This window comes from Arvicola amphibius, chromosome 2 (assembly GCF_903992535.2).
Source record: "Arvicola amphibius chromosome 2, mArvAmp1.2, whole genome shotgun sequence".
NCBI lineage: Eukaryota > Metazoa > Chordata > Mammalia > Rodentia > Cricetidae > Arvicola > Arvicola amphibius.
The window spans coordinates 126601064-126618468 of NC_052048.2; the positions used below are offsets into that span (position 1 = coordinate 126601064).

A 17405-nucleotide genomic window follows, 5' to 3' on the forward strand; every position below is an offset into this window, starting at 1 on the left:
ACATTGATAAATCATACTGCTGTGTACATATATTGATAAATACTGGTGCATACATACATCGATAAATCATACTGCTGCATACACACATTGATAAATACCAGTACATGTGTGTATACTTAAATAACAATCCTCATAAAAAGCTAAATATTAGCCAAAAGACACAAAACTTCAATTATTCAGAATGGAAAGGGTATGGATCGCTCGCAGCCAGATGACTACAGTTAATACCATATTGTAGACTGGAAATGCCCTAAAGGGTGCATCTTAAATGTTCTTACCATGGACAGCAAAATGGGAACTTGTGAGATGGTGTGGTGGTTTGAAAGAAAATGGGTCCCATAGGGAGGGGCACTATTGGGAGGTGTGGCCTTGTTGGAGCAGATGTGACCTTATTGGAAGAAGTGGGTCACTACTGGGGTGGGCTTCAAGGTCTCCAATACTCAAGCTACCCCTAGTGTCACAGTTTACTTCCTGTTGCCTGCCAATCAATATGCAGAATTCTCAGCTCCTTCTCCAGCACCACGCCTGCTTGTACGATTATAATGGACCAAAACTCTAAGACTCTAAGCTACCCCTAACTAAATGTTTCCTTTATAAGAGTTGCTGTGGTCTTGGTGTCTGTTCAAAGCAATAAAAATCCTAAGACAGCTGGATATGTAAATTCATCTGTTTGCAATAGTCATTTTATTTTTTATATTTATTTATTATGTATACAATATTCTGTCTGCATGTATGCCTGCAGGCCAGAAGAGGGCACCAGACCCCATTACAGATGGCTGTGAGCCACCATGTGGTTGCTGGGAATTGAACTCAGGACCTTTGGAAGAGCAGGCAGTGCTCTTAACCTCTGAACCATCTCTCCAGCCCGCAATAGTCATTTTATAATATGTACCCATCAAAGCATTGCAGTGAACACTGTATATATACAATTTTATCAACTGTTCTTCAATAATACTAAATATTTCCAAAAAAGAGCAAGAAACTGAAACAATCCAAAACATCCACCCAGACTATAATAAATAAGAAATATGGTATACACACATGGTGAAATAACCATCGACAATGTAAATAAACCAACTATAGTCCACAACTACACAGAAAGACCGAAGGTATAATACTAAATGGGAAACACACTATGTTACTAATAGACAATTCAAAGATGGGCAGACTAGGTCTGTGAATATGAAAAGTCCCTTTGGGAAGGAGGAAGGAGGAAGGTCTAGGGACACTGGGCTGTGCTTAAATGTCCTGCTCTTTAATGTGGATGACACACATGCCAGAAGGCAGCCACTTTGCTGTGACCATTAAACTATAAGCTATTGTTTGCTTTTGCTTTTAAGTTCCATGTAAGTCCAAGTTTAAAAGGTGAAACAGGACATCTTTGGTGATAAAACTAATCATTGGTTCAAATTTTTATTCTCATCCCAAAGGTCCCTTGAAATGATCTCTGGCAGTCCTTGGATTGAGTTCTTCACTTTTCAACTTTATAACATCTTGGCTCTACCTCCACATCATCGGGCAGATAGCAAAGACTTGTCAGGCAGATGTACAGTAAAGCATGCCGACTCAGCATTCAAGAGCCTGGGGCTTTACAAACACAGGCAGCATAATTCTAGGGGGAGAGGTAACTTCTGCACTGTAAGCATCCATGGAACTCCACGGGCAGGGGTATCCATGGAACACTGCGGACAAGGGTATCCATGGAACACCGCGGACAGGGGTATCCATGGAACACCGCGGACAGAGGTATCCATGGAACACCGCGGGCAGGGGTATCCATGGAACACTGCAGACAGGGGTTTCAACTTTATCAATGCCTTTCTTCCTCCAGGCAAAACCAGAAAAATTTGAAAGACTTCTACTACTTTCATGTGTATACATGCTGAAGCCATTGTCTTTCTCTATCATAGCTACATTATTTTTTAAGATCTAATACTTATTTTGTGTGTGTTTTGCCTACATGTACGGCTCTGCACAATATGAGTGCAGTGCCCACAGAGGCCAGAAGAGGGTGCAGAAACACCTGGAGATAGAGTTACAGACAGTTGTGAGCAACCACATGGGTCCTAGAAACCAAATCTAGGTCCTCTCTTAAGAACTGAGTGCTCTGAACTGCTCAGCCATCTCTGCAGTCCCTCTACCTTACCTTTTTTTCTTTATTACTTTATAAACAATACCATTCAAAATTTCCACTTTCTCCCCTCCTCCCACATTCCTCCAGCTCCTCCACTCACCTTTGGCCCCCTCCCCCTCCAGTCCTAAGAGAAGGCAGAGTACCCTGACCTGTGGGAAGTCCAAGGCCTTCCCCCCTCCATCCAGGCTTAGGAAGGTGTGCATCCAAATAAACTAGGATCCAAAAAAAAAAAAAAAAAACAGTACATGCAGTAAAGACAAATCCCAGCGCCATTATCGTTGGCTTCCCAGTCTGCCTCAATTGTGACAGAACCACATCAGAGCACTGGACTGAGTTCCTCTACCTTACTTTTTTTTAAAAAAATAGTGTCGCTCACAGATCCTGGAGCTCACTTACTAAACTGGCTGGCCTACAAGCATAAGACAGCACTGGAATTGTAGCTATGCACCATGTTTAGCTTTGCAGGAAGTATTTTTAATTTTATGCAAATCTCAGTTGAAGCCCCTCTGGGTGCCTGTGTGTGCAGAGAGGAGGAACTGCATGAACACTATCAGGAACATTGTAAACACAGGGAAGCTCAGAACAGACGGGGGAGGGGTTGCGGGGGAGAGTTCACTTCTGTGAGGCCCAGGTGAAGGGTCAACGCTAAGCAGTGTCCACTACAGTGTGAGAGATCATTTGGGGATAGTAGCAAAATTCAAGAGCTGAAACATCTCAGCTGTTCTAATACGTTCACTCCAAGTGCCAATGGCATCTTTCACACTGCAAAACCAGGGGCATCTCTCCATAGCTTCAGCTCTAGACAGCTTTCTAATAGGCTTTCTGTTGTTGGAGAACAAAAAAAGGAAGGTATGGGAAAGTTCAAATAAAGAGAATAAACTCGTGGGCTGCTACTGTCATCGCTGAGGGCAGAGAACTCGAAGGACTACTTCACCAAGTATCCTGTCTTTGGTGACAGCACATGTCTGTTTTGAAGATTCCCGAGCACAGGAATTCCTCACCGGGAAGGCAAGAGCCTGACAGAGCTGAAGCTGCACATCCCCTTCCACCTTCACTGCGGGGACATCACTCGGTGCCCTATCAACCAACCCACATGATAAATGTCAAGTACTCATTTCTCAAGAACTTTAAAAGTAGAAGGCGCCCCTCTGTGTGGACTTTTAAAAGACCTCCTCTATATTTAGGAACTTTCTGGCATACTATAAACTTGCTTGGTAAATATAGAACACATTTTGAGTTAGTCCCTTTTTTTTTTAAAAGAACACATTCAAATTCGCTCCTTTTACCTTCATCGCATCCATGAGAGGAAGTGGCAGTCAAGACGACTATCAGTGTCTTCAAAGGGAAAACCTAGTTTTTCCAGACCAGCTAAGCACCCTCTTTTGTTAGAGCAGGATACCAAAAAAACGAGGGAAAAATGACCACAAAAAAAGAAAAAAAGAAAAGAAAAGAAAAGACGGGCTGCGTGTGAGCTCTCCAGATAGATTTGACATCTATATCCTGAGTAAAACCAGACTTCCTGCTCAGGCTCAGAGAGGGGGACCAGGCACATTGTCTCCTCCATAAGGGCTTCCTCCTCACACAGTAGATAATAGTTCTGCACTTGGCAAAATGGCACTCATTGTACCAACACTCCCCCAAACAACTAAGGGACCTAACAAATAAACAATGTCCCTTTGAGCTCTGCATCAGTCTCCCATGGCCAGCGCCTGTATCCCCCATCATGAATAACAAGGATTTTTAAAAAAATCAGTATTTTACAAGCTTGTTGGCAAGCCTTTTTAGCGGCCCTGAGATGAATGTATCTGTGACGTAATGAAAGAGAGCTCAGAGCTGAAAAGAGCTGAGCCCTTTTGACTGGTGCTCTTTCAGGAGTTATTGCTACAGCCATGGCTCGTGTGCATTCACACCTGTTCACATGCAAATCAAAGACGGACCCTGGCAGGGACTACCATCTAACAGTGGCCCTTCAGGGGTGGCACTCACAGTCTGCACTTGAATAACATGCACAGGATGCACGTGTGACAGGTACCCAAGCTGCACTCCAGAATTATGAAGCAGTCGATAAAAAAAATAATAAAGGAATGTGGGGCTGAGGGGAATAGCTCTTGTGCCTTGCAAGCCTAAGACCCTGGATTTGATCCACACAGAACCCATGCTAAAAAAAATAATAACTCGGGTGTGGTGGCACTTTTTTAATCCCAGGACGGGGGAGATGGAAACAGGAGGATCCCTGAGATTCAATGACCAGCTGTCCTAGACTATGTATTGAGTTCCAGGTCAGTGAAAAACCCTGTATACACACACACACACACACACACACACACACACACACACACCACACTTGAAGGAATCTGAAGTGACAACAGACATTCACGTACAGGAAAATGAAGTATCATCTGGCCATCTCTTCAGTTCATGCAGAGGCTATGATGTGGCACCAAGAAACAGAAACAGCGCAGTAATAAACCTCACGGGAAAGCGAGAATAAAGCTCCAAACCATGGTTCTGGCTTTTCCAGAATACACTGGGCAGTCTCTCCATACCAAGTAACCATCCTTGTCCTACTGACACCCACTTGACTGAGTCATTAGTAGGGTGCAGGGTGTGGTCTCACCTACTTCACCCCAAAGCTCTATCACAGGCTTTCCTTTTCAAACCAAGTACCAGACACTTTCCCGGACCAAGGCGATCAGGAAAACTCACCAGGATTTAAAGGCCCAGCACCCTCCTCCTCACATGTTGGAAGCAGGGGTCACACCTGGCTCTCTTTCCAAGTTTAGCCAGGTGCCCAGGTTGACACAGCGGTAAGATTGGGCCCACTTCCTTCCTCTGAACTGCCACGACTGTCACAGCTGATCACAGGTCCGCTGTGGTTACCTTTGGTCCTGATATTCTGCAGATGCCTCAGGCACGGGCAGCTTCCAAAGGATCTTGCTCCTATTTTAAAACTTTTTTTTAAAAAACATGGTCTGTAACAAAAATATTCCCAAAATATAAAGAGAATTTTGTAAGGAACCCCTGTGTAACCCACCATTCTGCATCGAAAATTATCACGGCATAGCTGACCTCGAGCTACCATCGCTCCATCCACTGGACTTTGTGGTCCAAATCTCAGACACCATGCACCTTCATAGATGATGCTTTGCTGAGATCTTCTTCCAATGCCATCATCAGACCCCCTCAAATCCAACCCTACCCTTTCGGACTCTAATCAGCATAGACATTTTCCTGACTACCCTATAACCCATCTTTGTTCTTTTATAAGCAGTGTGGTCCAATTACCGTGACTGGTTAATGAGTTTCTTAAGATTTTGTAAACTATAACTTTTCTTACCTTTGCTTTTATTGTGTTTTTTTTTTCATTTTTTCATTTGCTTGTTTCTCTATTTGGGAGGGGGCACTGTTATACTGAAATGACATTCAATAATCTGGTTTTCACACACCTTTTAATATCTGTATTGCTGATATTCTTCACTTACATCAACCCATGTCCTAAAAGTGACCTTCATAGTTTCCCTTATTGTTGCTGCGTTAAAATTCTCTAGCCAAAGAAACTCAAGGGAGAAAGCAGTCGTTTTGGTCCATCGTGGCAAGGAAGCCCATGGCAGCAGGGAAATCAGTAAGGCAAGAGCTTGAGGCAGCTGATTACATCCACTGTCAGGAACAGAGAACAATGAATACATGCTACTGCTCAGTTCCCACTTATATACTCGGGACCCCAGCCAGAGAATGGCACCGCCCACATTGGCTAGGTCTCCCCACCTCAAGTCTGCCCTCAAGAGAATCTACACAGACATGCCCAGAGGCCTGGTGCCCAAGCAATTCTACACCTCTGCCAAGAAGACAACGGACTTCAACCATCACTGTCATTTTTAAATATGTACACAAATCCTTCTTCTTCCTCCCTTTCAGCAGTGACCCCTTCTACCACTCATGAATGTGGACCTAATGACCCACTTCTAAGCTGTGAGAGTTTGTCACATTAAACACTACTGACTACAAAGGCACCCCGACTTTCCCTCTGCTCTCCAGCTCTAGGGTCACTCAGAAGTCAGCAGCCGTGTTGGAGGGCCACGGGGGGGGGGGGGGGGCGAGGGAGGGGACTAAACCTTCCTGTGTCAGAGTTGAGACTTCCTATCAGCGACCTTCGCAATGAGTACTCCTGGCTCATTGATAGCCTTGGTATCAGCCATGACTTCAGGTGATGGTTGCCCCTGGTCATCACCTGTCTGCCACATCAGAAGAGACCTAGCCAAAACTCATAGCTTTAAGCCTACAGAATTACACACATACACACACACACACACACACACACACACACACACAGTGCATCAAGACATGTTTGGTGACTCAGACTCCTGAGTTAGAAAAGATAACTAGCACACCAAGCTCTTGAACCATCACCTCTCTGGAAACACCTTCCTCAGTTCTGCATGCCCAAGTTGGCTGAATTTCTAATTTCCAGTCTGCCTTTTCCAGAGAGCACCTCCGATTCCACTTTGTCAACACACCACCATCCGGAAACAACCGCTTCTTGCTTCAAGTCCCTAAGGAGCCTTGTGGGTATCCCATCCAATGTCAAATTCCTTAAAGCCGTCTCAGCCAAAGGTAAAAACCAATCTGTGTAGCCGCCGCCTGCCTAATCTAATCTAACGCTGCTGCGTCTGCTCCCACAGGGCCTCCTGTCTGTGCCATTGGAACAAAAGGGTTTTATCAAACTGAGCTTCTCCTCAAACTCTCCAGGCACACTCCACCCTAAGGCCTCTGCCCAACCCCTCGCATTAATATTCACGGAGCTCTGGCCCTCACCTCCCACAGTTCTGGATTTAATGGCCACCCCTGGGGCTTTGTCCTACCCACCTCAAATCCTTCCAGCTTTCTGAGGACACTGTCTGAAGTTTAATTTCTCTGCAGCCTCATTCATCAGTCCTCTGCCCTCTGCAGACTGTGAACTCCCGAAATGAGCGTGATGGCTCGTGTGCTGCCCTTTCACTAGGATAACGTCTTTACAGAGAGATGGACTGAGTGGAAACTGGACCCAAGATCAAGACTCAATACTTCAGATAGTGGATGCAAAAGGTTTCTTTTGGCATTTTACACAACTTTATGTCTACAAGTAGATCCTTTTCATGATTCTTAATCACCTACTTCATCTGTTAGCAACAAGACTTTAGGGGCTGGAGAGATGGCTCAGTGGTTAAGAGCACTGGCTGCTCTTCCAGAGGACCTGGGTTCTCTTCTCAGCACTCACACGGCAGATGTCTGTAACTCCCAGGGGATCCAGCCCCCTCCTATGCTCTGCCCACTATTGTATAGAATGGTTGGGTAATTCCTTGAGAACATATGACATGTCCTGAGCTTCATAGATCCAAGAGCTAAAAATGTCCCTACATAGCATCTCAGGCTATAGTAGTGCTTTCCCTGTCTGTTAAAACCACCTACCTGATGTTTCCACCACTGTATTTAAAATGCCTCAACTTATAACCTTCTTTCTTAAGCTACTGCAAAAACTCAGGGAAAGGTTCCAGGTTGAAGGTGGAATTTGGAGTAAATGCAATCTGCGTCCCCAGGTCACGGTGTTTATATTTGGTTCCGGACTAAAGCATCTCACTCCACATGCACACGTCCAGTCAAAGCGTGGCTCTGATGTGGATGTGGCAGCTGCAGAATCCAGAGCCATTTACCTAACAAAAGCCACGTCCCACATGAAGCTGCAGCCTTGTGGAAACTGTGAAGCTATGTCACCGTAACTGGGTAATAAAAAGCTAAATAGCCAATAGCTAGGCAGGATTCGGGGGGCAGAGAGAGCACTGGGAAGAAGAAGACGGAGTTGCCAGCCAGAAGGCAAGGAAGAAGAATGTGGAGTACAGAGAAAAGGTAACCAAGCCACTAAAAAGAACGGATTAAAAGATATGAGTTAATTCAAGATATAAGAACTAGTTAGAAACAAGACTAAGCTATCAGCAGAGCTTTCATAATTAATAATAACTCTCTGTGTCATTATTTGAAAGGTGACTGGAGGGACAAAAAAAGGCTCGTTACAAATGGCATCTAGCATCCAGCACATAAAGCCTGAGAAAGCAAGAAAAAGAGGAAGAGGAAGGAGAAGAAAAAGGAGGAGGAAGAGGAGGAGGAGGAGGAGGAGGAAGAAGAGGAAGAGGAAGAGGAAGAAGAAGAAGAAGAAGAAGAAGAAGAAGAAGAAGAAGAAGAAGAAGAAGAAGAAGAAGAAGAAGAAGAAGAAGCTGTTGTTCAGAACAGAGAGTCAATGCAACTTCCTGGGGACTAAGGTCTCTCAGATAAGATCTGCACAGAGAGAATGACAGTGATGGAGCCAGCTACCAGCACCATATGACAGCACCAAGTGCTAAAATGAGCCACGCCCAGCAGCTGACACAGCAGTTCATTTGTCTCATGCCATCAGAGATCACTACAGATGCTCAGTAAGATAGATCCAGGCAGAAGAAAAACCTCTAAACAGGTTACAGTGTGACCTTTAAAACAGAAAATGGATACATACAGTCATAGAAAAAAAGCAAATAGTTTATAAATAATAAAAAATAAGCCACATAGAGAAGAAAATACACAGGGAGTCTGGATCCTGTATGGTGTCTTGATGACTTTGAATTTTTTATTGCCTGGTGAACAAATACTAGCTTCTGAGAGACATTGGATTATGGAAACTGCTAAATGAAACCTATATATTTTTAAAAATGTCTTAACTTCAAAATGGAAGTCAAATATATTTTACACTGGGAAAGAGGTTATGCTTTTGTTTCCACAGAAAACAAACAGTTCATTCAAAGTTGGTAGAGGTCAGATTTGATTTGGGGAGGCTCCCTGAAAATTTTGGTTACAGACATAAAGAAATAAACCTTCAAGATGGGGGGGGGCATATATTTTATCTGCTCAAACATCAAACAAAAAAAATCATCCTTGGCTGACTTGTGTACAGCACACAGTCCATATTTGTATTAATGCAGATGCGTATGTTACTTTTGAAAGTTTGTGTGTTTTCAGAGCCAGGGGACCAGACACTGATGAAAATGAGTGGCCAGGAGATCCAGCTTCTCAGAGCGCTTCTGTTACAGTTTCCTCAGAGTTCTGCGTGCAAAACAGCTTCAAAGGCTGCTGGCTGAGATTATCTAGCCTCACAGACTATTCTGGCCAGGACTTGACCATTATCCTAATTTTTCTCAGGGTCCCCCAAAGATCCCAGTGCCCCCCGAGAACAGAACAGCCTTCTCATTTCCCTCATAACATCCTTGCCTAAATTACAATGCCCACACCTAAAGAAGGGAGGATTTTTTTTAAAGTTGCTCCCTTAGCTTTCTCTGGCAAACGATTTTTGCAAAGAATCCACTCGTGCAATCACAGTCAATGGTGGCGGGTGGCAGTCAAGTCGAGTAACATTTCTTGTAACTCACTTCACAGTTTACGTAAGTAATCGGGCTAGAAAAAAAGTCAGAACAACACACAGTAATCTTACTCATGATCGCCAAAGCAGAATCCAAGGCAGAACTATTTTTCGTTCTTCAGATCAGAGCGATGCTAGAAGGGAGATGTCTAAGCATGATATAAATCATCCCAGGGACACACAGTCACATCTGCGTTCTAGCACCAAAATAGTCACCATTAGCCTCCAGAGAAAGAGGTGAGCAAGCTCATCCAGGCCACGGCCTGCTTTTGCGCAAGAATGACCATTCCATGTTTTAAACGGCTGTCAGATTGCCTTCTAAACATTGATGCTTCTATCCACAGACCTGGGATGCTCTCAGCCTGGATCAGGAAGCCTTCTTTTCCCAGTAGATAGCCGTCAGCGGTCAATGCAGATATTCATAACTAATAAGAGGGCTGAAAATAAGTGACTGTGGGGGCTCAGCCGTATATGAGACATCTTGATTAACCCCCCCACACACACACTTAGCACTAGGGCCATGGAGGAAGAAGAGGTGGAAAGAACTTAAGAGCTGGAGGATGGGGTGGGCTGCTGTGAGATGCTGTCTTCTGGGTGTGATGTGGCTGTGGCGCACAACGAGGGTCACCTGCACAAGAACAAGCCAGCAATGATCCACCCTGGGCTGGGGCCGTCTCATGGCCCCACCCCTCACCGAGGAGCTACTGGCAGCTGAGAGCCACTGAAGAAAGTAGGTGAGGAGGTGGCCACTCTAGCGAGGCTCCATTGGGCTCCCCACCTATGCACATAAGGGCAGAACTAATTGGACTTAGCACATTTATCTGAAAAAGAAGAAGAGGGGAGGAAAAGGAAGAAGAAAGAGGAGGAGAAGCTGAAATTGAGATGGAGGCATCTTGGAGGAGAAGGAGTTGGGGAAGAAGGGATTCAGGAGAAAATGGAAGATGAATATGATCTTATTTCATCATATATGTATATGAAACTCTGAAATAATTAAAACTATAAACATTTTCAAAAGATAAATAAAACAAACAAACAAAAAATGCTGAGAAAATGACTGGGAGGTGACTCACTCGGTGAAATGCTTGCTGTTCAAGCCTAAGGGCCGGAGTATCCCAGCACCCACATCCAAACCACACATGGCAGCACTCCGCAGTCCCAGAGCTGGGTGGGGGACAGTAGCCCAGGGCTCTGTGGCCAGCCAGTCTAGCCAAATCAGAAGCTCTAGGTTGAGTATATACTGGAAATATACATATATATATACATATATATATATACATATACATATATATATATATATATAGTGACTAGATCTGGTGATATATGCCTTTAATCCCAACACTGGGGAGGCCAAGGCAAGTGTATCTCTGTGAATTTAAGGCCAGCCTGGTCTGGGGGTGATGGGGGGGGGACTAGCCATAGAGAAAGATACCTGATATTGACCAATGGTCTGCACAGGTGCATACATACACATTTAGTGCGCGCGCACACACACACACACACACACACACACACACGATTGATAAACATGCTTGAGAAAGAAATCTAAATAAGAACAATATTTTGTGACTTGAAATTCAAATTTCAATTCCACAACTAAAAGAATCTGGGAATGAAATAAATGTCACCTATGGTCCACGCTGTGGTGGGGCTGCAGTTTGTTGCAATTAACCACAGAAACCACCTGTCTCACAGAGCATAAAATAGCTCATTATCTCATCTTTCACAGAAAATGTTTGCCTGGCTCTTCCTTCACAAATATGGACGTGACTACCTCTGTTTAAGCGCCAATGGGACAGCTTACCCAATAGCTGTGAGACTGTGAAAAAGACAATCACTCTATAGCTGGCTTTGCTCATCTGTAAAAACAAGATTAATCTCCAGGATTCAGTGCAGACTCACTGCAAGTTACAAAGTGCTGACCCGCGTGCAATTTCTAAACTAGTACCTGGCGCACAGGAGGCTCTGAGGGATCATTGCTTGCTCCTCACCATGAGATATAAAATGTGTTATCAAAACCACCAGGTTTCCACCTAGTCCGTGACAGAACATTAATGTAGTCATATAAAGTATTAGATTACAAGTAGAGATGTGGAGAAAATTAAGGAAAACCGAGAGAGAGATTTGGGAGAGAAGAGACCAAGTCTGCACGAACAGTAGGTGGCCCATTCAAATGAGAAGCATGAACGCGGATGGGGGGGGCTTTTCAACAGATCAGATGACCTCCGTGGGCTAACAGGGAAAATGCCTTCCAAATTCCAAGCAGGTGACTTACAAATGAACTGGGGTCAAGTCTCTCTTTAAGTTAGGGGCTTCCTGTATCTGACACCCCACACGAATGACAAGAGATGCTTGCAGCAACTTCAGCATCTCATTATCCACGTGGAGCTGCTCATTAAGAGGAGACAGTTAGACAAGGGCCCCTCTGTGGGCTGTTTGCCACAAAAGTCACAGGAAGTCAAGGGCAATTTTTCTTATCCCTGAGTTGACACTGTGTTTAGTGCTCCCCGAAGAGCAAGAAGAAGTAGGAAAAAAAAGTTCCCATAAATAGAAAGCAACCTCATTCACCAAAACTGGGCTTGCATGGCAAGTGAGGCAGACATTGTGTGGTGTTCAGAGTGGGTACACTTAATTTGAAGCTGAAGTTACCTCCAAATAGGTCTCTCTCCTCCGCAAAGCTAAACCCTTTTCTCTCCCATTATACACCTGCATGTTTCTCCTTCTAAGTTACTGTTTCGGGACTCTGAACCACCCCCACCCCATAAAAGAATTATTTTGAAGTTCTTTTTTTTAAAAAAGCTATTTTATCTCATGTGTTATGGGTATTTTGCCTGCTCACATGCCTGTGTAACTCGTGCATACCCAGGCCTGCAGAGGCAGGAAGGCATCAATGCTCTGGAACCAGAGTTACCCGACATTTGTGAGCCAAAATGTGGATTCAGGGACTTCAACCCAAGTCCTCCGGCAGAGAAGCCGGTGCTCTTAACTGACAAGCCATCTCTCCGGACCCCCCAGAGGAAGAATCCTTAAATCTACAACTCCACAATCAAACAACTCTGCTTATCAGTCCCTTCCAACTCTGATCCCTATAATCCTAGCCCCACTATGGTTTACACTTAGGTGAAAGTCACCCATCAAACCAAGTATCTTTACAAGACGTGGTACATGAGCCTCGCTCTGCGAATGTTGCCAAGGAGAGCTGTCTAAAGCAGTGTGCTCAGGAGCAGCTAATGTGCATCCAGGATAGACGCAAGTCGAAAACACTCACTGAGAATGGATCTGCTGGGAGAGTCCCACGGAAGGCTTCGGCTTGAGGGTCAGGGTCATCTGAGCCACCGGACTGACCCTTGGTAGAGTGTCGGCCTTAGTGGTTGAAGCATGCTTTGCTGCTTGCTCAGGAGGGACCCAAGAGGACCCGGGATTCTGTCCTCCAAAGACGGGTGACACGGTGTCCTGAGAAGTTGTGGTCTCGCAGGCTTTGCCCTTTGTCCCTGGCTTACACACACAGAGCTGAGGCCGGAGACACATCCCTCCATTCTGGCATGGCGGAACACAGCTTGCTGCAGAAGACAACAGAAGACAGAGTTTTGAAGAAAAGCGCAGTAGACTTCACTCGTTCTTCCAAAGGGATAACAGTGCCATTGGACGCTCCCCTGAGAAAGCCATGATGATGGTGGTGGTGGTGACAACTAGTACCTGGTAGTGGCCACCTATGTGACAGGTCCTTTTTATATATACATATGAAACTTAATATATACATGTAATCAAACTTAATTCCCAGAAAGTGTTTTTAGTAGATATTTTATTATGCCCATTTTATGGATAAAGGAACAAATGCAAAGGTTAAATGGCTTAACAAAGATTAAACAATTGTTAGGAAAAATAGAAGTTAGGATTCAAACCCAAGTGAGTTGGCGACAAAAGCATTATTCTCAACCATTATATTATAGCTACCTTCCCATAGTGCACCACAGATTGTTTTTTTAAAGTGAGAAAGCATCCTGCAGTGGCTCAAATGAAATGGCCACATAGGCCTATACTGAGAGGCACTGCTAGGGGCTGTGGCCTTGATGAAGTAGGGGTGGCCTCATTGGAGAAAGTGTGACACTGGGCATGCTCTTGGGGGTTTCAGATGTTCAAGCCAGGCAGGCCCAGGGTCTCCCTCTCTCTCTTCCTTTTGCCTGCTGATCTGGAAAGAGAACTCACGGGTACCTCTCCAGCACCATGTCTGCCTGTGCGCCGCCATGCTTCCCACCATGGCAGTAACGAACTAAACCTCTGAGCAATAAGCCAGATCCAATTACATGTGTTCCTTTATAAGAGTGGCTGTGGTGCACACCTTTAATCCTAGCAGCGGGGAGGCAGAAGCAGGTGGACCTCTGTGAGTTTGGAGCCAACTTGGTCTACAGAGCTAGTTTTACAACAGCCAAGACTACACAAAGAAACTCTGTCTTAAAATCACCCCCAACGCCCCCCCCCCAAAAAAAAATAACAGAGGGTTATATTGGAATATCTTTCCCAATTGCTTTCGGGCTTATTTGTGGGTGTGGGCAATCTCTCCAAGGAGCCTAGAAGTTATCATTTTTCCTAGGCTGATGCCAACACACTCCAGGAAACTCTCCTGACCCCAGCCTTCTGTGCTGGAAGTGAGGACGGTATTACAGAAGCTCATGACACCTCTTTGTGTGTGCAGGCTGGGGACCTAACCTTGGGTCTTCAAGCTTGGACAGCAGATGCTCTACCCACTGAGCATCTCGCCTGGCCCTTAAATTTAATTTAAAATTTTTATGTTTAAATACTTCTGCCAGGATTTGATCAAAAACAGTCTCTAATTGATGTAGGTATGTCTTCTATCTATCTGATGATTTCATTGGTTAATTAATAAAGAAACTGCTTGGCCTGATAGGTTAGAACATAGGTGGGTGGAGTAGGACAGAACAGAATGCTGGGAAGTTAGGCAGATGCCTCGGGCAATTGCCCCGCCTCTCCTCTCTGGAACAGTCGCCATGAAGCCAGCCACCAGGTCAGACATGCTAAATCTTTCCTGGTAAGACACCACTTCGTGGTGATACACAGATTATTAGAAATGAGTTAATCAAGATGTGAGAATTAGACAATAAGAGGCTGGAACTAATGGGCCAGGTAGTGTTAAAATGAATACAGTTTGTGTGTTGTTATTTCTCGGGCTAAGTTAGCTATGCGGGAGCTGGGTGGGATGAAAAGCAGGCCTGCCCGCATCTCCTCACTACACCTAATCCCCAAGAAAAGATCTCTTTCACACACTCACAGGCTGTTGGGGCTTCCGGAGAGTTTTAATAGTCAACCCAACTCATTCCTTTTACACAGAAGAACTACATCAACAAGGTTGTTGGCTGGTTATGTGCCTGCTACTCTAGACACTCTCCAGTGAGTGTTATACCACCCCTAACGTCATACTGGGAAACACGCAACAAGGAACAAGTTCTTCGCCCCCTGTCTGCTGGGATGTCTGGACTCTGGATCACCAGACATGTGGCCAGGCCGAGTTACAAAGCTAGCTGGGCCACAGGCAGGGGTAGTGGATCTGAACACGGGTGAGGTCCCTTGGGAGAACTGAGGTCAGTGACTTGAACTGCATTATGTAACGTCACAAGTTTCTGGCAAGTTCCCGTCAGAGCTTTCTGTATTTGTTGGAATTCATTTTTCGGTTGCCCCTTTGTTAATAGTCTCCCTAAACTCTTCACCTTGAGTTCACACTACCAAACTTCCTGCTCAAGTCAGTGCCTCGTCAATTCCGTCTACTAAACAAGTCCAAAAGAGATAGGTGAGAAACACATGTCTTAGTTAGGGTTTCTATTGCTGCCATGAAACACCATGACCAAAAGCAAACTGGGGAGGAGAGGGATTACTTGACTTACACTTTCAGATCACTATTCACCACTGAAGGAAGTCAGGACCAGAACTCAAAGAGCAGAAACCTGGAGGCAGGAGCTGGTGCGGAGGCCATGGAGGGGTGCTGCTTACCGCCTTGCTCCTCGTGGCTTGCTCAACCCACCGCCCACATTAGACTGGGTCTTCCCCATTAATCGCTAATTAAGAAAATGTCCTCCAAGATGCCACAGGCTTGTTGGCAGCTCCATCTTATGGAGACATTTTCTCAGTCGAGGCTCCCTTCTCTCTGATGACTCCAGCTTGTGTCTATCAACATAAAATGAGCCAGCACAATGACTCACCGGCGACTGGGCTATAAAGAACCAAATGACCAACATCTAACCTCCTGGAAACCTATTAGCTTTCCATAGGAAAAGATGCTTTTCCCGTCTTGCTATGGTATGATTCCTATTAGTCATAACAAATAAAAATTGGTCCTTGAATATCAAAATACCAGGCACCATTTTTCAAAATAGTTGAGGAGAAAAGAAAATTAGAGATAGACCCAGCTTTGTAGATGATTGGACCTATATCAGCTAACCTTGGCCAGGTAACTGTGAGTGTTTCAGCACAGTAGCTTTTTGTTCTAAAGCTGTCCCCAAGAGCCACTCCTATATTATTAGACTCCTAGAATTCAAATTCAAAAGCTCTGCACTTCTAGAGTTAAGGGTGCCAATTCGTCGACATGTTCCTGACTAAGCAAACTTGGTAGCTGGGGCTGAGATGCTGGGCTCCAAGTGCTTGCCAGGCCATTATTGTTTACGGAATGTCACAGGGCTGAATGGGCTCCACCCAAGCGAGCAGAAGCAGCCAAGAGAGTGGACCCGACTTTCCACTGGGTGCACGAGACAGTGATCAGCCCCTGGGCACTGACATATACACATTCTTTTAAGGCTTTCAATTAGGAGTACATTTCAGTCTAACATTTGAGAATGACATCTGTTCCTCCTTCCGCCCAAGGTGTCCTGCAAATAGCTTCCGGTCTCAGGCAGGCCACATGACACAGCTTGCAGGAGCTGGCACCCAGGAAAGGCAGAGGGCTGAACTCACCCAACACTCTACTCACTGTCTCTAGGGAAACATAGATAGATTAGAATGGAAAAGAGATGTGATTTTTTCCCAAATTTTATAGATAATAAGGGTAAGGAAGAAGGCAATTAAAAAAAACTAGTTAAAACATCAGACTGGGGAGATGGCTCAGTTGGCAATACACATGCCATGCAAGGTTATAAAACTGAGTTCAGATTCCTCAAACCCATATTAAAGTACTGGGCATGGTACTATGACCTCAGTATTGCTGAGGCAGAAGCAGGAGTATTCCCTGGGTCTTACGGTCAACTAGTCTTGCCAAACTAGTAAGCTCCGCAGGTTCGTTGGAAGACGGTCTCAAAACAATAAGGTGGGGTGCAAGAGAGGAAAGCATTCAACTTTGATTTTTAGCCATGAATACATCTACACATGCGCACAAGACTACACATAAAAAAAGGAAAATTTCAAAAAATGAAATCCTATTGGAAGAAAAAGAATGTTCCATGCATTAGAATAAATGTCTCCAAAACTGCCTTTCTGCAGTAAATTTTTGAAGAAGATATTTCAGTTGCAAATAGATGGGAGGAGTGGCTGGACCCTCAGATGAGAATTCAATGACCCTCTTTATGCCCCATTCTATGAGGGAACGTCAACAAACCAGGTTGGGATGATCTCTTGGAAGCAAGAGTGTGTTTCTTGGGGTACAGCACTCTACAATGTGCAACAACAACTCCTGGGGAACTCCGGAAACACACGGTCCTGGGGAACCCCGGAAACACACAGTCCTGGTTACCAGGAACTGCAAATCTGAACCTGGAGCCTGGCATACTGTGACTAAGGTGACTAGCCAGAGCCTCGCGCGTGAGAACCACTGGCAGCCAGCATTTGGAAATTCTATACCAACAGCAATTCTGCATA

The 17405-nt window shown here is 44.9% G+C and overlaps 1 protein-coding gene across 3 annotated transcripts in view; it reads right to left on the reverse strand.

Moving 5' to 3' along the window:
• Ltbp1 (latent transforming growth factor beta binding protein 1) overlaps positions 1-17405 on the reverse strand; it is a 384816-nt gene that overhangs the window by 312002 nt on the left and 55409 nt on the right. For all 3 annotated transcript variants that reach the window (XM_038319233.1, XM_038319232.1, XM_038319231.1), the window contains exon 3: positions 12817-13108. In XM_038319233.1, coding sequence (XP_038175161.1) covers positions 12817-13108 — 292 coding nt within the window. The remainder of the gene's footprint in view (positions 1-12816; positions 13109-17405) is intronic.